Genomic DNA, 25,098 nt, shown 5'->3' with positions numbered 1-25,098 from the left:
CCTGCTCACTTCCCCCTGAAACCTCTGGGGCAGAGCAAATACTGGAAGGGAGAACCCCATTTTCCATTGATGGCCAGCTCTGAGTCTGCAGGAAGGTACCAACACCAAGCTGCCTCATTTTCACTGACAAACCTTGTGTGCTTTTACTAACACATTTTCTACAAAACCAGCTGCCGAGCCAATAAATTTTAAAAAGCAGTTGGTAGATGATGTGTTTAGAGTAAAAAAAATATTATTATCTTTTGAATGTAGGGATTCATTGTGTAATTTTGCAGTAAAAGTTACTCATTCAAATATGAAACTCATGTTCCAGGCAGATGCTCTTGGCTTCAAAGACTTTCCCCACATTTCTGCAGCTTAAATTGGAACATTTGTATTCAGCAATAATTACAGCTGCAATCAAACAAAAATGCTCACTTTTGTGAAGGTGTGGGGAATACCAACTGGAATTCAGATGATACATCAGCCCTGCTTTTCCCCTATCTACCTCCCTAGACAACTCACTTGCCAGACATTGTGCAAATACTGAAGATGAAGTTCATTTATCCTCATCTCAGAATTTATGAAAACGATTATTTCAGTTTGATTCACCTCCTACTTACAGCTTTGGAAAAAGGGAGAAAAATTACAATGGAAGGATAAATATAACACACATATGATATTTCCAGGAGTACCAGCCTGGCTTTCATGCTTTCTCCATCCTTCAGAACACACAGATCAGAGAGCTTTTTGATTAAGAAAGCTCAGAGAGAAATGAAAACCAAGGCAAGACTACTCGCTGCTCTTTTTCTCCACCTTTACCCCTTTCCTTTCCCACCTCAGCTGGTACTTTGTGTCTGATTTTGGGCTGAGGTGCTGAGGAAAGTGATGTGAGGCAGCACAACTGACAATTCTCTTAAAACACTCACATTGAAAGACAGAAACCAAAAAGAAGATCCTTCAGGAACTGGAGGCAAAAATTAAGTTCACTGTTGGTTTATCCCTCAAAATAATAAGACAGACATTGCAAGTGACAGATCTTATTTTTGGGTCTTAGCAATGACTATTTCTTGCCTAATTATTAGCAGTGGATTTACTGTCTTTAAAGCAGAATTTTGTCACCCTGCAGGAAATTTCAATTCTATCAGGCAGACTTAAGTGTCATTCAGTTCTTCCTTAACTATTTTTGACTTGGTTGCTAATTATCAAGGAAGGCTTCGTTCCCGGAGGCCCCGAGGGCAGGGCCAGCATGTGTCCCTCAGTCACAGCCAGTGCCACACCAGCTGGGACACTCCCTTGTTTCCTAGGAAGGGATATGAAGTTCTCCTCCTCCACCCCTAAGAACAGCAAAACATTTTTTCTCCTTGTGTCTAAATGGGCTCTGTCCAGGAGCAACCTGTAGCCATCACTCCTCACCTTTTCCACGGGACTCCTCGGGAAATGCAAAGTGAATTTCTGTACTCAGCCAGGCCAGGCTGTGCCATCACGGAATGCCATGGAGATGAGCTTGCCAGAGGCAGGAATGAAGGGAGGGACAGGGACAGGGACAAGAGCAGGGACAGGGACAGGTTACGCTGCTCAGGGTGAATCCCATCCTGCAGAGCCAGGGAACTGCATGGAGCCATTCAGGAAATAAAGACATGATTAGTTCTGGAGCTAATTTCCTTGGTGCTTTGAAAAATGTTGCAGGGAAGATATGATCCACTGTAATTATGGAGGAAGATAAAGACAAGAAAGTTTCTGGCAGAGTGCCAGGCCTGGGAACACCTGAACACCTCAGGAAAAGCAGCAGAGCTTCCCCAGTCTCTCTGAAATGATCCCTGGTGCCTGAGCCATGAATATCACAGGGAAAAAGAGAGTGGGGAGGACAAACACAGCCTATTGCTCATCAGAGTGCAGCGCTGAGGAAAAGTGACAGCATGGAGGAGAAAGGGAATCTTGTTTCCATGGCAACTAAAGTTTGAAAAAAGTATCTAGAAATCGATGTCATCTGCCCGTGTGTGCTCCAGACAGAGCCACGGATCCGAGTTGTTCAGCTGCAGGGTCCTGGGCCCCGCGAGCAGCAGCAGAGCACGGCAGCAGAGCCGCTCTGGAACAACAGTGTCACCACCTGGAGAAACTGCCTCACGCGAGGCTGCGACTCGGAGGGGAGGAAGAAACCTCCAAAACAACTTCCAAACATCCAGCCAAAGGCCATGAGCTCCTCCATGTGTGTTGAAGCTCAGCCACTTCCACGGGGTGACAGCACAGACGAGATGGGATGGGGCATCTCTCCCATGATTTCCCGTCACAGCACCCTCGGTATTACCCAAGTCCACAGGTGCCATGTGAACCATCTGCAGTGAAAGGAATTATGGCTCAAAGTATGTTCTGGCAATCAAGGAGAAGTGTTCAGTCTAAACTAGAGAAAAAAATCTGTCTCAGAAACAAAACTTGGTAGAAATGTGTTGAAAAGCGTTCAGGGTGACTGTGGCAATGACACAGATTTCTATGGATTCCAGTGCAATGAATTCAGTATTTAAGCAAATACTGAATATCCCTGAGCTAAAGCAGTACAAATCCCCAGTGGAAGAAGTTCAGAGATGAAGGTCCTGATGCAATGGGCACTCATGTTCCAGTCTCCAGGAGATTCAGATAATGCCTTCCACTCTTTGACTTGTTTTCTGAAAGCACAATGTCAGTGCTACTGAAAGAGGGAGAATGGAATGTGTTTATTATCCTACCTTTCATATCTGCAGGACAATTCTTTATCTGTGACCCAGAAACAAATTAAAGGGACACTGTCATGTTGGATATTCTAATGGCCCTCTTTTCTCTGTGCTACCAGCAATGTGAGAGCTTTCAGTGCCCAGAGGTTTTAAACAAATTGAAGCTTTTGTTTGTTTACCTTCTGCCTCCTATTCACTCCACAGAAATGAAACCAGTCAGGTCCATTTGCCTCCCTGCAGCCTATCAATTAGTCCAGGCTGTTTGCACTTGGGCTTCCTGGGAAGAGACTGAAACAATATCAAATGTTTTCCTGTAGCAGCTTTGAAATGAACATTTCTGTTCAAATCATCCTTTGGCGATGTCTCTAAAGAATGGATATGGATCCAAGTAGGTTACTGAAAAATGCAAGGAGAATCTGAGATTGTTTCTCTGTCTTTGTGGGGGGAATTCAAACAAAAATACACCAGAACACCCAAGTGTATATTGAATTGTTAAAATACCACAAAAATGCCAAACAAACGTGTTTTAGGGAGTAAAGGCCAGTCACCTGGCTGGTTTACACCACTTTCCCCATTTATAGTGATGCCTTGAGTTGGTTTTGTTTCGTATGAGATGATCAGCAGCAGTCCTACACAGCCCCAACTGTTTCACACAGATTTTGAATGATGGGGAAAGTGGTACAATCTTCCCAGGCCTTAGCTTCCCATTTATTTTGAGGCATTATGGCAAATTGCAACCCCCCAGTGCCTGCAAGCCTGAATTCATTCAGATTGGCAGAACACTTTAACAGCTCCAGATGAAAGGTGCTACAGAAGTGCCAAGTACTATCACTGTAATTATCATTCAATATACACTGATCAAAAGAATGAAATGTGAATTAGCATTTCCTATTAGCCCTACTTACTGCCTAAATGTTAAATATTCCTCCCATGGGCTCTCTCCATGAAAACACATAGGAGCTGTTGGTATTTCTCATCTGGCTACACCACTGCTTCCCAAGAAGTGGAGGAATGCAGGGGTCTGAGCAGAGTCACGAAACCAGGAGAACACCACAGGTTTATCCCACTAAAGCTTGCTCGGGCTTTCTGGGAGAGGGAGCTTGGAGCTGCTTCCTCACTCTCACTCCTTCCTTTCTCATTCCTGGCACAAGGAATCTGTCCCACTCCAAGGACTTTCTGCTGTTCCCCCTGGGACCCTGAGCCCTGCCTGGAGTCATGGGTTTCACACAGCCCAGAGGGATCAGTCCAGTGTCCTCAGAGGCTGAGAAAGTGTAAACATCTGGAGTAGCTGAACAAAATCAATGGAATGGTGCCAATCTGGACCCTCTGCAGAGCCAGGCAGCTTCCTGAAACATTTGTTTTCCCCCTTCCCACTCAGTGTTGGACTTTATCTTCCCCAGAATCACAGGTTTCCCTGTTTATCCACTGCCCAAGCTTCAGACAGGAAGCAACAAGGGAGCTCCTGCCCTAGTCCAGAACACATTTCAGTGGAGTCGGGGCACAGAAATTGTGTGTTTTTGTGGCATCTCCCTCTCAGTGGAAGCTGCAGGTTAACCCAGGGCTCTGCCTGGCACGGTGAGGATCCTCACCAGCCCCTCCTGCAGCAGCAGCAGCTCACGTCCCATGCCCTGCTCCCTGCCCCACAGCAGAGCCAGCCCTGCCCCAGGAACCCGCTGCTGTCCAACCACCCCCGTGTGACAGCAATCAAAAGCAGGCCAGAGCCCCACAAAAACCACAACAGGATCACTCCTATTTCTGCAGAGAAATGGCCTCAGTGTGTGCATTAAGCTGTTGATGAGCCCTATGCTCTTCTTTTCTCTAAAACTGTCCTTCAGACACTGCAGGCTCTGGCAGAGAGACCTCCCTGGAACATTCTCAGTTCAAAAAGGGAAAAAATCCATACCCTGCCTTGCTGAGCCCCTTTCAGTGAAGCAGGTCATAGCACCATGTCTTTTATCCTGTCATTCTTGTCTCCTGCTTGATGCACATCATAAATCCTCAGTGGTTTGGACTGCAGCTCTGTGCTGAAATCTGACAGTCCCTCCTATCTCTGACCATGCTGCCTTTCAGCACTCCCCAACTGGAAATTCCAGGTTTACTTTAAAAAAAAAAAAATCAAGATACAAGGTCAGACTCAAAGAATTAAAAATATCTTTACAGTCAGGTTCACTTTCCAATCCCTGTGCTAGGGAGCATTGAGTAGGGAAAAAAGATTCCCTTTTTCAAAATGAAATTTATCCTTCACACCTTAACTAGAATTTATCTCATGTCTCATAAAGGACAAGCAAAAATTAAAGATCAAAAATACTCACTCACAAAAAAACTCAGATTTATGTTAATAAGATGACTTAGAAAAACAAGGCAGAAGGCTCTAATTTAAATAACAAGCAATTAGAAATTTGACAACATGAAGTGCTGGCAGAGATAGTAAAAAAGTCAAGGCATTTCTGCCCTAGGAACAAGGACTTGGGAGTCCAGGAACCCACTTACTCATTTTCACATTACAGCATCAATTTGGAGAATATTTAATTCTCTTGAAACTGAGGAGGATTTCAGAGAGGTAATTAGGAATAGCTTAGCTAGTGGTTAACACCAGGACTGGGAATTAGAAATGAAGAAATTCAGCTCAGGATGTATTTTTGGGCTTTGGAGAACGATCAAATTGAAGTTAGCTGAGTTTTCCCTCCCTCAATTTTCCCAGCTGGAAAATGAGGGTGGTAAGAACAAACCACCTTTGTGGAGAGCCTGGAAATCCCTGCACAAAGGATGCTCAAGGTGCAAGGTCTGGGTGCTGGGGTAGCTGACAGACCCCTGTGGGGGCCAGAGGGGCCCTCCTGGTTTCTGCCCAGCAGCACCAGGGGGACTGAAACAACTGCAAAGGCTGAAAATGCCCTCATTTTTCTTCCAATCCCTAAAATGCTCACAACCCCAAAGCTTCCAAGCATGTCCTGTTGCAGAAGTGGTGTCTGAAGTGACAGATACATTCTCCAAGTAATTGCCATATTTCTTGCTGCCACTAGCACTGGTTACCCAAAGTCAGTTGCAGCTGACAGTTTAATGATAATGCTTTTATGTTTATATATCATCTTTGATAATGTTCCTATTCTTAAATTCAATCTTAAATTCAATCCCTGCAAGAGGGGCACTTTAATGTATGCAGCCACAGACCAAAATGACAGTAATTTTCCCTTTGAGCTGCAATGGTTTAGTAAACAATTACATTTCAATTAAAGAGGGGTGATCATGCCGAGGGAGGAAGTGCCATTCCACTCTCCACATAATACAGGAGCATAAATTCTCCAAAGGATCTCTCAAATCATTATAATACATATTACATGACTGCTAAAAAAAAAAAAAAAGAAAAAAAAAAAAAAAGGAAATAGAGTGTATTATGCACAGGCAAAAACTTGGGGGAAAAAATCCTTCAATATCTTGTCCACAGCAGCTTGAACTGGGATCCCATTATTTAGGATTATGTTCAGTGAACAGGAATGGCAGAAGGGCTCTTCACTTTCATCTCTCCAGGAGTTTCCATTTACTGCCATTAGTATTTAATACTTCATTTATCAAGGATTAAAACCAGGATAGATGGAGGAATGCTGTAAGAGTAGCTTATGATGGATCACTGTAAATTCAGCTGTGTACCGAGCCCAACCAAGCAGGAAAACTGCAGGAAAACAAGTTCATGTTACAAGCAGAAGAAAAACTGTGTTTTGGTGTGGTTTTGGGGGATTTTTGGAGTCAATGTGGCTTCAACCAGAATAAGCACTGAAGTGTTTTTGGTGCTTCTGGAAAGCAAATTATTAATGCTAGAATTGAGGATTAAAGGGTTGGAGAAAGAAATCCTAAATTCTGTCTGGTAAAAGACAGAATACAGATGCTACCTCAAGTTTTTTGGCAATTTGGACTTTGCTTGGCCTGGGATCTTTCCCCAGAAAACGAAGTAAATCGGGCTCTAACAGAAGGAGTCAATAGATGGCAGTGCTTGATGGGATGGGAGTGAGTGCTCCCCAGTGAGCCTCAGCAAATCCTCCCCTGCAGCACTTCCCTGCAAGGGGGGCACACTGAGGGATTTCACTGGCACTCAGCAGACCTGCCCAGCTTCTGGCCCCTGGGTTTGACAAAACACCCCACAAACTTCAGCTTTAACCCATCTCACACCTCGAGCTACTGGGATTCAATGCAGAGAGGCAGAATGCTTCTCTGCCTTCTCCCAAGAGCAAGGCTTTAACCCCGGCCATGGAGAAGGGACATGCTGCTGTCTCCAGCCCTGCAGCATCACCGGCTGCTGCCAGGTGCCCACTGCAGTGGAGACTAAAATCTGAGCACTTGGCTCTGAGAGCAGGACAAGGACAAGGGACCTCAGCTCAGGCCCAGCCTCACTGGGGTGGGTTGGAGCCTCGAGTTTCTCATGCTGCATCAGCTCAAACAGAGCTCTGAGAGCACGGAAGCGAAAGGAGGGATTTACATGGGAAATAATTCTTGTACAGCAGGAGATAACCAGGACTGGAGCAGATTTTTCCAAGTTTAAGAAGCTTCATTAAAAATTTCTTTCAGGAGAAGGGGTAAGAACAAGACTTGATTTTCAAGGTTTATATTCTATACCAGGAGCTCTTTCAAAAACCACAATGCCCAATTATCTGTAACCTCCCTGGCAGACGTCTGCATGGGAAGGGAAGTTCCCAAATTTCCACCCTAGTTTGCTCTAGTTTTGAAATGAAAGAAAGCATCTGGGAATGCAACACTGCCAAAATAGCTGAAACCAATGGCTCCTGAGCTTCACAGGCCCTTGGAGACTCAACAGCAGAAGGATGGAGATGTCAGGGAAGAACAATCAGCTGTAAAATATGAAAAGCTTACAATTTCCAAACCTACAACAGCAGGCTCAAAAGTAATAATCCCATTACCACTAAACTAAAGCACTAATTACTATTCCCAGTGGCTGGAGTGGACTGACTGCTAATGTTCCTCTGGTTAATGAAGGAAGGTGAGGGAGAATATATTTCTAAAGTCAGACATCTGCTGAAGGCTGGGCAGCAGCACCAACTGTACCTAATGAAGCCATTCATATTAATGCAGTGACACTCGGAGGGGCGCAGGGGAGAAATGAGATGAGGCTGGATTTGAACTCAGAGAAGACAAATGTCATTTATTACCCATGTGATGGCTGCCCTTATTTAATCCACACTGAGTAACAGAGCTGCTTAGAGCAAGAAACTGCATCCCACATCAGCTGTTCCACCACCAGCTGCTCAGAGCTGGGATAGCTTCTCTAAAAACCCAAAAAGCAGGATATATGCCATTGGAAAGGAATAAATGGCTTTTTCTTTTCTTTGACTACAGGAACACTAAGAAAAATATTCCCAAATCCTCTGTCCTGTGAAGAATCCACATTTTCCCATCATGTTTTTCTGCTTTCACCAACCAGCAGTAGCTGTTTAGGGTTCAAGGATACTCATTCACTGAGATCAATAGGTTCTGATGGCTGGAAGAGCAATTTCTTGAACTAAAATAAACTACTTGTCCAAACTGCTAATCATGACTCATTCACCCATGCAAATGTTCTCAGGTGAACTGGGTGTGCTCAGATTATTTTTTTTTTTTTTTCAGATTGCACCATTGTCTTTGCTTTGAAATTCTGGTTCTGCCTCCCTGAGTTTGGTAAGCAGCAGCTGAGTCTGGAAAGGTGTGGCCTGCAGAGCAAACCTGCATGGAGCAAACTTGCTGCAAGACCATTTGTGTCTTCTCTAAATATAAAAAATAAAAATATCTGTGTGTGCTGAGAGCCAGCCCAGACACTGATGTGAGCAGGCAGTGGGGAGGGGACTGTGTGCTCACACTCCTCACACTGTGCTGACACCGGGCAGTGCCAGCCAGGGCTCAGCACTGGCAGATCCCATTCCTGGGGTCCCTGCTCCTGACTGTCAATGGACACAGCAGTGCCCTTCCCATGGAGCACCGAGCCCACTGGTAGTCATGGTACAGAACAACCAGAGACACCTCAAAGCACAGGGATTGAAGCCATGGAAAAAGTGGATGGCTCCTCCAGGCTCCTGCTGGGACAAGATCCCAGGCTCAGGGCAATCCCAGCTTGGCAGGGGTCCTGTGAGTTAATGACAGGTTCCTCCAGAGGAGGTTTTCTCTCTGTAGGAGTGTGAGCACACACTGTAGAGCTGCAGACAGGTAAATGCACCCAGGAATGCACTGCACCGGGACTCACCAAGGAAACCTCTCCAGGAAAGTCTCCCAAGTGAAGCTCCAGACTCCATTTGACCCCTGCAGCTCTACCAGCACACATCTGCCAGCTGCTTGCTGCTACCAGTGTCTAACAGCACCCATTTCCCTACAAACAGTGGGCAGGCAGTTTCACACACAGCACTTCTCCCTTCCCTCTGGCAGCCCCCCAGGCCACCCCCCAGGACCCCGGAGCACAGCCGGAGAGGGGAGACACTGACCGTGACGCGGAAGGGTGTGGTGGCCGCGGGCTCCATGGTGGGGTTCTTCTCCGAGATGCCGCCGGGCATGCTGCGCCTCTGCCCGCAGCGCTCCGGGGGGGACTCTGGGGACAGAACACAAGGGACAGTTACAAAGCCAGCAGCGCAGGGACCGCCCAGCAGTGCCAGCAGGCCGTGCAGAACGTGGCTCTCCCTCCGAGACGGCCTCGCCAACGGGGCAGCGCGACCACCCCACGGATTCCACTCGCATTTCCCCGAGCTGCCTGGAACAACATCCCATCAGCAGGACTTTCGCCTTCAACAATTAGCATTTTTATACAACTGTAAGCTTCAGATAATGCCTGACAGGTTGGCATTATCATTATTTCCAGTCTGCAGATGAGTAAACAGAAACTGCATTGAGATGAGTGAGAATTATATGCAAAATACAGATCTGTGCGCTCGTGGATTTGATCCTCCTCGGGGAAACTGCTAATGGGGTTAGAGGCACAGGATGCTTAAGTTACCTCTCTAATTCCTCCAGCAATTTGCTTTGGAACCAGGAAAAAATCATTAAATTCTGCTTTTGATAAAGTAAAAAAATGAGGATAGGAATACTTACCTCCTTCCCCACTGGCAAGAAAGGGAGGGGGCTGAAGAGGTAAAATTAACAACTATGCTCACCTCTGAGGAGATTTAGAAAGATGTCAGGACAGGTCAGCTACAGCATTGTAAGGTGGTGTTTCCTCAGTTCACAAACCCTCTTTGAAAGCACCATGGAGCTCAGAGAAACAGATTTATTTCCAAGCTGCCATTCAGTGATGCTCAGACCCTGTAACAACCTTCCCTTCCCAAAACCATTCCAGAGTGCTCCTTAGCCAGGCATTCCCATGGACGTTGTCTCCTCAGCAAGGTTCTGCCCTTGCCAAAGCCTGACTGTAAGAAACAACTAACACCAGCAATTCCACCCAACCACTCCTGAGATGCTCTTAAACCACTCCAAAAGGACAGATTGAGATTCCAGCCATGGATGGGTGAGGTGCTGGCTCAGTGACACCTTCCTTGGTTGCCATGTAACCTGTGTGAAACTCAGCCAGCCCAAAGCAGCAGCTCACTGCCTTCCCAACTTCCAGCCGAGCCTCCAAATGTGCAGAAAGCTGCACTTTGAATCTCAAGCAGTAAAATCCTTTGGTGTCATCTCCTCTCAGAAGATTCAGGCTCCCACCCCATTCCTTTGAACCTTCTTTTGTTTTCGGACTGTCATAAAGAAACGACTTGAATTCAGCATTTTGAAAGTGAGCTCGAGATGACACCTGAAGAAGCTGCTTTGCATTTTCTTAATGACCGGAAAAATGAACCTTGTTTAAAGCATTTCTCACACACCTGGCTGGAAAACAGGAATGATGGCATTATGGGAAAGGCAGCTACAAGAAATTACTTTCCCCATTACTTTTCCCCAAGAAATTACTTCTCCCCAGCCCCAACCACTGCTCAGCACCGAGGGAAAGCACCTGTATGGGGGTAACAGCCCCTCAACTTAGCTTCTTACTTCATCATTAAAATATACCCCGAGCAGAACCAGCAAACACATCACTGTGACCCGAGACCAAAACAGAGCTGGCTTAGCACCTAAACCCTCCTATAATTATTAAACTTATGGTTCATGAAATGTTTGGAGTCAAAGCTCCATTTTAGCTCTGTTTAAGCACTGTGGGTTTCACTGCAGGAGAGACACGTTACAAAACCCTCTGTAAGAAACCAGAAATAACCAGGAGGAGGGGTGGGTGTGGGTGTTGGAGGGGATGGGGGGGGAGCTGTTTGTTTTAAAGGTTAATAAAAATAGCTTATAGGTAAATCAGTAACTCCAGGAATGTACAGCATTTACTTGGTGAGCGGTATGAATATATAAAGGTTTAAGTGCCCTTTTTACTTCTTCAGGGCTGGAGGCACCATCTCAGGCTGGGTCACTCTGCCCAGAGCCTGGCATCAGCCACGCTGCCACAGCACGCCCAGGGCCATGGAAAAGGGCACTGTACGCCAGTAATAAAAACTCTCCACAGTCACTAGAGGCTGAGAAAGAAATGTCTTCATTTGCAGCAGAGGATATTTGGGTTAGCACTGGAAACAGTCCTGTCTTGCCATTGACAGTACACCCTGGGACTGCTGGTGCAGAGAGGGAGAGCTCTCCCTGCCCAGCGAGGTTCAGGGACAATGGGCTGCCTTTCCTCCCCTCTCCTGGGGCAGACAGATACCACACACCTCCTGAAATTCCTTCCAGCCTCATTTTCTGTGATTTCTGACAAATTTACCCACTTGTGCATAAAATAAGCAACTTCAAGGGATCATGCTCAGGGTCTGATTTTAGCCTTTTCTTCCCAACCTCTCCTGAACTTCCATCTCTGTCTGGACAGACATGGTGGCAGTTCTATGTCACCTCTCAGGAGCACAGAGGGCCCAGGGCTCACCCACGTTATACAACACAGGAGAGAGAGAAATAAACAACAGGGCTTCCTGCTTTTCCAAATATTTACAGAAGACTGCGATGTTTTGGGTCTCCCCCTGTGCAGAGTAAGATCTTCAAAGAGAAACTTCCTTGAAATTATCAAGCCCCTGAAAGCTCTCCCAGGTTATCCCCACACAGCTGGGCCAACACGTTGTTGGCTGTGGAAGGCACCAGGAGGTTTTTAAGTTGAACAGATCCCACTGCCAAGAGGACACACAGCACTGCAAACACCTCACATTAATTTAGGACCTCGGGCTTGTGAGTATTTCTGAAACTCTTTCTGTACAGTAATAAACACATTTGGTTCGTTAACTTATTCAAGGCACTGGAACTGACAGAATAATTAATTCTCACTCCACTCTTCCATGCCTGTTTTTCATGCTGTAGAATCGTTATGGAGCAGCGCAGCAACCTCCCCAGGGCTCCAGGGCAGCAGCAGAACAGGCTGTGAGCAGCTCCAGCACCCAAACTCTTGTTTAACCCTCCCAACATCACTGCCTCCTTTGACTCCGCTTCTCAGACACTGCTCCAAGCAGGTTGTTACGTGTAACAAACACACCAACAACTGTTCCTACTGTTTACTTGTCACTTAGCAAGCGAGGTGTTCTTCCATTTGCATTCCCTGCTCCTGTGAATCCCAACTAGTCCAGGAGATCATCGGGATTACGCTCTCATTACAGAGAATAAAATACATTAACTCCTGTTTGTTCATCTCTCTTCACACTCCCCCCTCGCACAATTCCAGAGATCAGCCAGTGGAAGAGGCAGCGTGAACAAGAGCAAGGCGAGGCTGCTGGACGGAACAACAACAAGCAGGCGCTTCCCAGCAAGTTGATTTCCTGATAAGAACCTGCTCCAGCTCCAGACAAGAAAGGGAGGTCCAACCTGAGTGCTGGGAGAGAAGTCAGCAAGGAGAAATCGTCTCCCTGAACTCACCAGAAGGAAGCCGTGCTGGTGAGCAGCGCACATGCCATGGCACTCGGAAGGAGCCGGGAAGGAGAGAAGGAGAGGTGATGACTTCATCAGAGGCAGCGAGAAAGGGAAGAATGCCTGGAATGCCGGAGCACAGCACCGGGACACACGGCAGGAGCGCGGGTCCTGCTCCGCCGCGGGACGTGCCCAGGGAAAGGAGACTTTGGAGCACAACAAAACTTCACCAGATCCTCTGGAGGTGATGCAGGAAACTGCGAGCTCTGCAGAGCCCAGAGCCGGTGGGAAAGGCGCCGCAGGCAGCCCTGGAGAGGTCAGGCCGATCCCGAGCTCGGCACGGAGCCTGCCGGGCTCAGCTCCGCCCTGTCCTGCCCCACCGGGCACTGCCCGGCACCGCCGGTGCCCCAGCGCCTGCCAGGGTGGAGTTCCTGTGAAACCAGAGGGAACAGGAATTACCGGCTCCTGCTTGTACAATTACAGGCCGGGAATTAATTTTATTGCTTAATGAATTTAGGTGTTATTCCTCTAATTTCTGCATTATCTAATAAGTCCCTATTACAGACCCGAGAGAGGAGAGGAGGAGGCATGGTGACAGTGATTTAACGTGGCTCACGGTAGCACTTATGAATCAAGAACAATCCCTGGAGTACAGGTAGCTGTAGTGTCTGTGTGATTCCACATCCTCAGGAGAGGCTGCAGAAAAATCTACATTTCAGACAGCTTTGGGTGGCCACAGGAGCCCAGGAGAAAAGACGGATCTTTAGTCTGAATCCAAATGGGGATTTAGAAGGGAATCGAGGCGCTTTTAAAAAGCGGAATAGACAGAGACAGAAAATAATAAACACCGAGCTGAGCCAACTTTCCTCTTCATGAGGTGTGAAGAACTTTGAGTGGGAAGCAGAGGTGCCAAAATGTCTGATTTCCAGTGACAAAGAGGCTGTGAGAGGTCATGAAAGCCCTTCCTGCTCCCAGCAGCTGGCCAGGAATGCAGCGGCAGGGCCACCTCCGTGGTTCAGTTACCTGCAGGAGGATTTGTGGGAATGTATCAGCCAGAGCTGGCCCTGTGAATTCCAGCTGACCCCTCACAGCAATGTCAGGACCATACAAAATTAATTAAAAGCCAAACCTTTATTAGGCAATAAAATAGACTTTTAAATGAAAATGCTCATGAGGCAGAAGTTGAGGGCAGGTGCCGGTGCCCTCTGAACAAGCAGATTCCTCTGAAAGCAAAGCTAATGAACACAGAGAGGGCGTTCTCCAGCCTAGGGGAAGCCATGTCACCCCTGCTTCTTATCTCAGAATAAAATTATTTCTTTTTGCATCTTAGAATCTCTGCCTTAAACATTCATAAACTTCCATAAAGCCCAGCAGTCCCCCTGGCTGTACCCACAACTCTTCCACATCAGAATCACTCATTTACTCCCCAGTCATTTCATGCTCCAAGCAGAAATAGTTTCACATTTTCTCATGCTCTCATGACCTTTCCAGACAATTAAGGACACTGTTTACAGAACTACAGCTTGTAAAAACCCCTCTCCCTTATCTAACTGTTTACATACAGAACAAAAAAATAAATTGGGATCATTACTTGCCTTCTGGGCTACACTCTGGCACCAAATACTCTGAATTAAACAACTGAGTCTATGCCTACAGTTAGTGCTCCCCGTGGCCACGACACCAAACTGATCCAGGTTCTTACCAGTGCCTTTGTTTCCCCCACAGGTGACTTCAGTGGTACAAAAGCACCACATTCAGTGTGTCTCTGATGACCATGCCCCTGCCTAAAAGCAGCAAAGCACACCTGAAGCACCCCTCAGAGCACAATTCTCTGCAGCTCCAAGAGCGGTGGCTGGGACAGTTGTGTGAACGAAGAGCCTTGTCAGAAGTGGCTGGAATACAGAAAACAAATCCCAGAAAACATCAGCACACACTGATGGTTTCACATCAGTGAAAGCTGGTCCCCTCAGCTAAAATCTGTTACCATCTTCTCTCAAAGTGGGACTAAGAACTCCTGAAAGAAGAGCTTTTTCTTTGTTAAATAATGATTTGGAGTGACACTGACCTCTGCCACGGCACGCTGTGCACTTTAATGGATCTCCCCTCATCTCTGTGTCAGGTTCCTGGATATCATGGATTTAATATTCCTCATCCTGCTCCTGAGCCAGTGCTATTAATGGCTCTTGAATCTAGTGCTGAAAAAAGCTCTGCTATTTTTCTGGGTACTTGATATGCATCTATTCCTCTATTTTCTCTATTACCAGTAAGAGAACTCCTCTCCCAGCAGCTGCCACGCTGCTTGTTGATGTGTGCAAGCAGCCAAGGCTCTTCTCTTGACTTTCTGCGGGCTCTGGCTGCCTGCTGCCGCAGCCCCCTCTCTCCTGGAAAGCTCGGCTGGCATTTCCATGCCCCAGGCCCGGGGTGAGCCGCCGTGCCCGCTCCAGCAGCGATCCCGGTGCCTCACTAGATGGAGCTGGAGGCCCTCGGCTGCCCAGAGCTCCAGCCCCGAGCCAGCGGCAGCGCTGGCAATTCTCGGGCTGTGCTTTGGCTGCGGGCTCACCTGATGGCCAGTGCAGTTAAGAGCGCTGTCCCTGCACTTTCCCTGCTCTTTACCTGCTGTGGAGCCACCCAAGCACAGCCTGGCACTCTGACAGGGACCCAGGGCAAGTCCTGCCCTCCAGAAATCCAGGTGGAACACATCCTTTACCTGAGGAGACAGATTAAACCCATTTGGCAAGGGAAAATCCCACTCCAAGGGCAAAAGGGAAAGAAAAGAATAGCACGGATGGGAAAGGAAAGCTGAGATAATTCTCACTTGAGAGGTCTGAAAACACAGCAGCTTCTGAGTGCTACAAGCCTGGAGACCTGATCGGATCCGTGGGCACGAGGCACAGCTGCAGGTGCCCACACCTGGTGCCAGGGACAGAAGAGGAGGCATCCAGAAAATGACCCTCCCTTTCTAAAGATGAACAGCCAATCATGCTGACTGAGCAGCCTGAAGTACAAACTCTGGCTTACTGTCTGGTATTTTTTAACTAGAGATCTGGATATATATCTGGTATTTTTATTCTTTATTAGTCTCTGAAATAAAATATGTATGATATTTATCTTCCTCTGCTATGATATCCACAGAACAAATTCCTCCTTTGCTAACGGCATATCATTAGGAGCCTTTTCTCCAGGGTGAAATTGAAATCAAGCTTAGACTTTAAAAATACATCAGAAAAAGCTGAAATTCTGTCCTGGTTGGGGGCCAGATTGTGGTGACTGCCAATACCCTGGTTAAAGTGGAAAGGATGATAAAGTGAAGTGGAACATCAGCATCCTCCCATGTGATGATAAAGACAAGCAACACGGAGTGTGGAGAACAAGGAGTCAGCTCTGGGGAGATTTAAATTAGGCTCATCCATCATGCTGAACCTTCCTGCAAAGATTCTGCTCTGTCACCACGAGCTTTCCTGCAGCACTCTATCCACAGAGGCAATCTGAGGGCAAGGAGAAACTTCCATACTCTGCAGTTCGTGCCCCTGTCTCTGGAGGTGTCACCTGGACACACCACCCAGGACTGGGCTGGCTCTGTCCCCTGCCTGTGAGGGTTGGCTGGGGGCTTTCCCCCAGAAGTGACCTGGAGAGCTGAGCTGAGCAGGCCAGAACAGCTCCCTTCACCTGAAGCACCCTCGGGAGAAATGGAAACTTCACACAGTTAATTCCCAGGCCATTTTTCCAGCCGTGCACGGTGGCTGCTGGAACAGGTCTGTACTGGTAAAATGCAAATTAAATAAATAAATACTTAATTTATAAGCATGATTCATCAGAGGTTTCATCTTCTACAGCAAAGAAACAGATGTTCTATTGATGGCACTTCATTAGAGAGATAAATGGGGTCACACATGTATCTCTGTTCACATCCATCTGCATAATAGACCAAACATTAAGGTTGGAATTTCACATGGTGCATGCGGCTCTCAGAGCAGCCTCAGAGAGCCCCAATGCTCAGAGCCTGCTCACCCACCTCCCATAATCTCAACAGCCAAGGAACTTTAACTCTGCTCAGAAAAGCAGGAGGCTGGGATTTAACACTGGCTATTTAGGAGACAGTTTCACTGGAAACACAGAAGAATACTGGATTTTAAGTAATGGATGGCAGTGATTTTTGGTAGCCATCAAAATACAGTATCTGTCATGAGGAAGCAACTCAAAGCAGCAGTGACAGCAGAGTCTGGAAGCACTGCTCTTCCTCCAGTTCAGGCCAGGGAGGGTTAGCACTGGGGACAGGGTTAGGCATAGCTGAGAGGGATTTCCTGGTTTTCCAGACGTTAATGCAGGAGGCCTCAGAGTTCCCCTGGCAAACAGGAACAAGCCTCCTGCACTTCAACAGGCACTAACAGAAGATCATGCCTGTAAGTGAGTGGTATTCTCTCCACAGATGTGCCTTTGCTGTGTGTGGAGGTGTGTGCACAGCTGTGTCAGGCACGGCAGCTCTGCACACCTGGGCAATGCCCCCGTGCCCAGAGCACTGCTGAGAGCCCAGCCCTGCTCACCGCTGCTCCCATCCATCTCTCCTCTGGCTGCTCAGACTCTCTTAGCAATTGTTTCACTATTAGAAATTGTGGAATGTAAATCCTAATTTATTGTGACTGATCCTTTTATTTCCTCTGGGGGTGGGTGGGTATTTCTGCTCCTCTCCCACAAACCTGCTCTGCAAACACTCGCAGGTGGCAGCTGCACACTCACTCTGCAGTTTTCAAGCAAACAGCACCAGTGCCAAGGAGAGACAAGAAACATTAAAAACCAATCGTGTGTTCACTTCCCGACCTATTTTTGAAACAGGAGGGAGCAGGAGAATGTTCTTACCTACACCAACACTGACATTTGCATTTTCCATCCTAAAAAACATGCCAGATCTGTGTTGGAATGTCTCCCTCCAGAACTGCCCTGCAGTCACTCTGAGGAGCAAATGGGCACTCGAACAGCAACACTGCAATCCTGCAGAACAACCCAGCAATTTAGTGACCACCATTCACCCTCCTGGGGAGGCTGATGCACCCCACCCCACTCTCTGAAATTTCAGTTTGGTGTTCACCCGACTTTTAGCTGATCCTAGACGCAGAGTTATGTAAATGAACACCAAATGTTCTCACTTCAAACACACCAGCCCCATCAAAATGTGTTCTTGTCTAAGGGTATAAAGGTAATAATTGGTAACCTTTGACTGCTAAAAATGTAAAGGGAAAATATCTTTCATTTAAAACTTGCTCCTTTGGTTACCATGGACACTGCTTAATCATGAAGGATGACTATTACTCGTTCCTATAGAAACCAAGAAGCTTAAGAAGCATCCTGTAATTTAACTCCAGATGCCAAATTTTACACCAGTCCCCCTATTAGCACATTTGGGTACTTCAGAACAAGCCCAGGCTTGATCTCTGACTCTAAAAGAAATTCAGTGATGCAGAAATGCTGTAAGAAACCAAAAATATGAGCATGTAAGGTACAAAAGAAACTTGCACTTCACATAAATTGGTTTCTTCAAAAGGAAACATTAAGTGCTCAGCATCTGAGGATTCCTCTTTCAGTGCAAATGTTAACGAAGCAAAACTTTGGTTGTCTTCATTCCTGTCAGCGTTCTCCAAGTCCATACAATTGCAGGGCATGTTTTTCCTCCAATTGAATGCTTCAATGCTCAACTTAAGATGAACTTCTGGGGCAGTGTGAGAGCCTGGGATTCCTAATGAGCCTCTGGGAGCTGCTCGTGGTCCCAGCCTGGCTCTCCAAACCAGACCTCCAATAAAAGCATGCCCCTCATGCAAGGAAAAAACCAATGGGCAGCACAAACCTGCAAAATTCAGGCCATGTGCTGCTCTAACAAGTCTTTTAGAGTTCATGTTTATTAGTAAAACCACAACACTTGTCTGGCATTGCTCATCACCTCAAAGCTTTACCTTCAGCACCAAAGAAACATTAGTCAGAATCTCTCCCTTGTGTAGGTCCGGGGGAAAAAAGCTTCCAGAAATTCCCCGTGGCTGACACTGCTCCTTGACCCCCATCAGCTCTACACAAGGAATGGTTCACAGTTCTCAAAAGCCATCCATTTTCCCATCCTCTGATCCCCAAAGGGGCCTGAGGGAGCTCAGTGTAAAAGCCTGACCCCGAGGCTGCACAAACCAGTGACTGGAGTTGGAGTTCTGTGCACCTTCTTTCACACAAACACACAAACAATTAGTGTCTGACTCCAAAATATTCTCTGGAGTGTTGCGAAGGAAAGCCAACTACGCTCAGGAGTGTCTGAGCTGAAAAAAGCAAAACTGATAAAGCCCAAATGAGAACGTTCCCTGACCCAGCTCGTTCCCATCTCCACTGAGAGCAGAGTGAATTAAAGGATTAGAGAGTGCCTTCAGTGCAATAACTTAGGGGATTAGTGGCACACTAGAAGACCTTCAAGGGAAATACAGGTTTAAAAGCTTTAAAAGGCAGCTCTGTGTCTAAATTGTTTGGACTGCCACAGCTGTAAGGAGACAAACTTACTCTAATACATGAGTGATCATGAAAAGTCTGCTGAAACCCCTCGAAGCATGTTTTTGGAAGCAATTCTAGTTTGGACTCAGACCAGGGTTTTTAACCTCTCTCTCATGTAGTACCCACAGCTTGTAGATAAAAACTCATTCTGCATTACTCGAGAGCAAATCTGCTACTTCATTCCTTTCAGAGCAGTCAGCCCCTCTCAGGAGCTCTGTCAGGGGAAAAGGATGGGACTGCCAGGAGGAGAGGGCTGCGAAAGAGATAAAGGAAGAGATGAGCAGAAAGTGACAGTGCTCCTGAGAGATTCCCACTGGGGTTTCCCAGGGGAACTTTTACAATTTGATTCATTTTTGATCTCATAGGAATTTCTCAGAGAGAACACTCACTGAGTGGGGATGTTCCTGCATTTCTGGAGGAGGTGGGGCAGCTCAGGGTGTGCTCTAGGAGCAAAGGGAGTCGAAGCACTGCTGCCACCTCCTTCCCGCTGAAGGGCCAGTCCAATAAATTTGCCTGCAATAAATTCACTCTAAGTTTTTGCTTATTAAAGGGATTCTGAGATTTAAGTGTTGTTTAATATCAAAACAATTCCAGAATTCCTCCATCACACACCACTTCCCAAGTCATTAAATTTAGTTTCGATTTTTACTAGACAATGAAGCATTGAACAAACACAGCGAAGTCTCAGCTGGAGCACTGGTGCTAAAAATAGCACAGCTGTCAGTGAATATTTCCTATAAACAGCACAGCTTTAAACATTTTGCATATCTTTTCTATGGGCATCTGTCAGCCATGCTGTTAAAATTTCAATGAAAGACTGCAAGACTTCTGTGGTGAAACAGAAAATGCCACAAAAGAGACTTGAAACACAAAGCAATGATCATTAAAAAGTGCAAAGCAGGAAGGTTTCCTTTTCCTGCCATTTAAAAGACAACACCCTTGAAAAAAAAAAACAAAAACCCAAGCCTATTGCTAATATTTATTACAGGGCTCCTCACTTGCCTGCTCCCAGCCCTCAAAAGAAAAACAAAGTCCTGCAAAGGTGGAAAGGGAGAAATTCCACCTGGCATTCTTTGTCCAACACCACTTTTTGTTAACGTGCTGCAGAACAGATTTTCAGCTAGGAAAGATTAGTGAGAGGTGAGTCCAGTTTCAGTTGGCTTTGAATATAATAAAACTCCTCAGTTGTTATGTCACTCTGGGACGTGCTGGGACAATTTTCCAGTTGCTGCTTCCCTTGTCCCAAGCGAGTGCCTCAACCTCCAAGGTATTGATTATTTGGGTATAAGCTGATCTCTCATTTATCACTTAAAAGGTTTTGATTTCATCAAACAGAGAGACAAAGACTGAATTCCAGCTGTTTTCAACAGATGTGCATCTGAATAGCCTGTGCTGAGAAAAAAACCCAGCCTGACCTCGGCCTCCCAGCTCAGTGTTCGGTGCATGGAAATTCGGGGTTTTGCTGAAGATCAGTCAGTTTTCTCTTCACAGCAGCCATCAAAGGAAAGGAAGAAGAAAGTCTGTTTAATAAAAATCCTTTTCATAAAACACCTTGAAAAGCATCTGTGATAAACAGAACACAGAGCAAGACATTTATGTCTGAGGCTGACAGAGGCAGAAGGATCAGGAACACTAAACCCTCAAGATCAGGAACTCCAGTGTTCTCAAATTCTCAGGGCTTTGATGCCAGCTGATTGCCTGCTGAGCTTTACACAAGAAAGCCCCGAAGCCAAAGCTGCATTTGGCTCAGAGATGGGACTGGAAATGCAGCACTGTGAGAGGTTTCTGTCAGCAAAGGGAATTTTCAGAACACTTCCCACTGACCCCCATTCCTTCACTGTGTCTGTGAGTAAGGAGAAGCGGGGAGAGATCCTGAAGAGAGCCACAAGCAGGTGCTGCTGTCACTGAAAATTCTCCTTCTCCCCTTTCTGCCTCCCAAGTACCTTCCACTACATCAGATGGGTCACCTGGGAATAATTATAATTACTGCCATGATTCCTCCTGCAGTCCCACACATCTCTGAGCTGAACAGATGGTCCAGGGGTTCTGCAGGTAGATTTTTATCCAACCAATGTTTACCTGCAGCATGTCCTGACTCTGTGGAGAGCAGAGCTGGGGGTTTCAGGCACTGTCCTCCTTCCAGCAGAGATTTCCAGTGCAGTGAAGCCTGTCTGCTTTACCCACTCCCAAACAGGCAGGGTTTAGACGTGCTGAAGGCAGGATCTCATCAGCCTCCCCCTCCTGCCCGGCTCTGCCCTCCCCACCGGTGCCCCTGGTCAGATATTCCAGCCTGGGCCTCCCAAAGGAGCAGAGTGACAAACACTGACATGGGATGGACGTGTCAAAGGCACCAGGGCTGACCAGAGAGCTCCACAACAGAGGGTGCCATCACATGAACACTGAACAAGCTGCTGTCACTGCCAAGAGCTCCAAGTCCTGGACATTTTTCTGCACGCTGAAGCAGGCTGGCTCCATCTGGAGTCCCAAGACAAAGCTCTCCCCTCCCTCCCTCCCTCAGATCCCTGCACAGCAAATGCAAACTCTGCTCACTGTGCCCAGCTGGAAGCAGCACAGCAGCTCTTTCCTGAGGGAGTGGCTCTCTCTGTACCTCCGGAAGCAAAACCCATTTCCCAGACCGGGTCTCAGCCCTCCCAGAGCTGTGCAGGCTGTACCCCAGCCCGACTCTTCCTGCTGTTCCTGGGCAGGATGGGCTCTGTCCCTGCATCCCTACCAAGGGCTGGCAGCAGCAGCAGTGTCAGAAGGGCAGGTGTGGGTGGTGGCATTGCCACTGGGGGGAGAGTGGGCTGTGGCAGTAGATATGACATGTTTTCAAACACAGTCCTGTGTGTCAGAGCCTGGGGGACAAAAACAGAGGGGGCTGGAAGAGGGCTCTGACTCACAGCAAAGGCAGCACCTCAAAATCCTGGGTGCTCCAGCCTCAGCTCCAGCCCAGGCATTCATCATCTGGGAGGGATGGAGCCCAGGGAATGGTCCCACACAGGGACAGGCATCCTGTGCCAGCAGAGATCTCCTCCTCCCAGTAAATGTGTAAGGATTACTCGACCCCCAGCAGGCTCCCTGTCCAAAAGCATCTGCTGAAGTGGCATCCCTTGGAAGAGATCAACTTCCAGGTATCACAGCTCCTCCAGCAGAGCCACAGGCTCACCTGAGCCCTGTGGGGATCCTGGCAAAGGGTCCAGAGACTGCAGAGTGCAAAAACTGCCAAGAGGATGTCTGGGAAACACACACGTGGCAAAGCAGACACTGCCAATTCCTGTGAAGCAGCTTCAATCCTCCTGAATTCATGGCAAGCTCCCCCCAAGGATTCCTGATCCCTGAGAATCCCAGAGCTCCCACTGCAGATCAGCCTTTGGGGAGGGGGCCCTCAGCTCCCTCCTTCCTCCAGACTTGCAGGGTTTGAATTCAGCATGACATCACCCCCAAAATCCAGAACCTCCTTCTGATTTCTGCATTGTTCGCAGCCCCCAGACCCCTACAGTTCATCAATCTTCCAGTGGGAACAAAACTCTTAAGGAAAGTATTCCTGCTGCATTATTGCAGCACTTCCATCACCCTGCCCAGCCTGGACAAGCCCCCTCTGACCTGCTGTGTGGCCTGGCTGTGTGACACCCCCACTGCACAAGAGAAACAGATCAAAACTGAAGAGAAAATTCTCATCCAGCTTTGCAAATCCCTTTCAGATGTACAGATAAGAGGAGCTCAGCCACTGCTGAGAGGCAGGGATCCCACAGAAAACACAAAATACTCCGGCAGAGATCAACAGCAACAAGATTTCAGCTGGTTCAAATCCAATTTCTTACAAACTTTCGGGCTGATTCCCATTTCCATCAAATCTGCCTGTATATTCCTCGTGTTCCTGACAAATGATGCCATTGAGTTCACTTTGGGTTACCTAAAGGAAACTGAACACATTTAGTTTGTCACAGTAACTGAAATGACAGTCAAATATTTTGGTTTTGCACAGCACACAAATAAAAAGGGAAAGGGAACTTGGACATGTTTGGGAGTTTACAAACGCTCCTCCCTGACAGGCAAAACAACAAAAAAAATCACGCAAAGAAAACCACTGTCTGAAGGAAAAGCTGAAGCTCAGGGACTGACTTAGCTTCCTATTGTTTTCTCAGCAATGATTCAAAATCTTTAAAATCGTCCTGAGTGCCAGGAAAAGAGGAAAGAGGACATTGCACTGAGCTAAATCTTGCAGTGCTAAAGTTTAAAATCTGCTTCATAAATCAGAATTAACTGCATTGAGACGAGTCCAAGCCTGGATTTGCACAGACACCTGATGTAAAGTTGCAGTTGTGCTTTTTATTCACACAATAACAAAAAAAGGGGAAATCTTTTCAGTTAATGGCTTTGATTAGGCTCACAGCATGATAAATACACCAGGGCTGCCAGACTGCAGGGCAAACACAACCCTCTCCCCTTCTTTCTGAAAAACTTCAATAGGAAAACACTCACATACTCCCACTTTTTGGCTGCTTTAGCGACAGGGAAAAGAACCAATAAACAGTTATTTCACAGTAGAAGAAAGAGAAAGGCAGAACAGCTTGTTTTAAAAATGCAACTGGGTCAGTTGCTGCCTCCAGTAGAAGGAATGGGCTGCCTGTGCCCTGCAGAAACATCCCTCTGTGGATCTCCCTCCTGCTGATGAGGACAAATAAGCCCTTTTAGAGCAGGATTTTTAAAAGTGCTAAGTGATTTGGGGCTTCAAGTCCCCCAGGTTTCTGCAATGCCTCGGGAGCACAATCTTTAGGCTCTTTGGAAAATCCTACCCCTAAACTGTCGTCAGCTTTGTCATCTCAAGCCCCCGGCGACACTCGGCTCACGAAGAACAAGAAGTCCCAGCCACACATCTCTGCAGAGAGACCCCATCTGCTGAGCACGGCTTTCCAAAGCTCTGCAAGCATCAACGAGGCCTCCACAGACCTCGGAGAAGCGGTTCCCTCCGCGGCACAAAGTGCAGAGCTGCCCCGTGGTTCCTGGAAAGCCGGGGTTAGGGGCAGCACACGGGTTAGAGCAGCCACGCCGGCCCGAGTCCCTCGCACACTGACCTTGTGCAGAGCCCGGGCCGCTCCCGGGCCCCTCCTCATCCTCACCTACCTACGGCAGCGGGCTGAGCACGGCAAGGAAAGAGCTCGCAATTACCCCTGCTAAGCCTGTTCCGGCTGCGGGATCTGCTTCGCTGTCTCTGCAGTCGCGACCTCCGGAGCAGTCGGTAGTAGTAGGACGGTCTCCCAGAACTTTTCCTGCCGTTCATGGACATTTTGGGATCTATTTTACACACACACGCATGCAGGCGCAGCTTCGCTCTCCCCTCTGGTACAGGAGCAAAACAGTCCCAGCGTTTTAATGAACTGGAGGGTGGTTCTTTGGAGGGGAAAGGGAGAGGGGGGAAGAGGAACTCTTCACTTGACACATTTAAAAAGGAAAACAACAAGAAGAAATCATAAAAGAGAGAGAGAGAGGGAAAAAAAAGCAGGCGGCACCGGAGTGCATGTCTCAGCCGAGGGAGGACTCCAAGCGAGCAAGATAAACTGTGCTAACAACTCCTGCCCCCAAAAAGATAAGGCTGCTGGAGTAGGAATAGGAAGCCAGAGTTGGCCTGGGCTCCTGAAACGTGAAGCATAGGCTGGAAGAAATCCTGGACTGGATCCTGTCCGCCAGCCATCAGATCAAAGTGTCCTGGAAGGATTCCCAGCCGCCTGCTCCGGCCGCCGTGCCCTGCCCCGAGCAGCGCCCCGAGGCGCGCTCCTCTGCGGCAGGAGGGAGCGGGGAGGGCTGCGCTGGGGAAGGGGAATGATTTCCTGGCCATGGGACACATGTTAATAATCATCACGGAGCAAAAGCCCCGGAAAATAAAGTGAAATTTGAGAGGGGAAAACTTTAATTAGAAGTTGAATGAACAGAGCTCCAGACTCCCCTGGAGGCCCATTTCCTTTCAACATTCAAACTGAGTTATAGCACATCCCACAAATTAGAGAAAGGGCCTATTTACCATTGGGTCCTG

At 47.5% G+C, this 25,098-nt stretch overlaps 1 protein-coding gene across 1 annotated transcript in view; it reads right to left on the bottom strand.

The window, feature by feature from the left end:
* LOC119709136 (DAB2 interacting protein) overlaps positions 1 to 24,494 on the bottom strand; it is a 129,301-nt gene extending 104,807 nt beyond the window's left edge. The window contains 2 exon segments of the mRNA XM_038156523.1: positions 9,143 to 9,246; positions 24,192 to 24,494. Of these exon segments, the coding sequence (XP_038012451.1) occupies positions 9,143 to 9,246; positions 24,192 to 24,354 (267 nt within the window). The 5' untranslated portion in view covers positions 24,355 to 24,494.
* Positions 24,495 to 25,098: the final 604 nt, after the last annotated feature.

Source organism: Motacilla alba, chromosome 17, assembly GCF_015832195.1.
Source record: "Motacilla alba alba isolate MOTALB_02 chromosome 17, Motacilla_alba_V1.0_pri, whole genome shotgun sequence".
In the NCBI taxonomy this organism is placed as follows: domain Eukaryota; kingdom Metazoa; phylum Chordata; class Aves; order Passeriformes; family Motacillidae; genus Motacilla; species Motacilla alba.
Note: the sequence above shows the minus strand (reverse complement) of the source record. Positions and strands in the feature narration are given on the sequence as shown.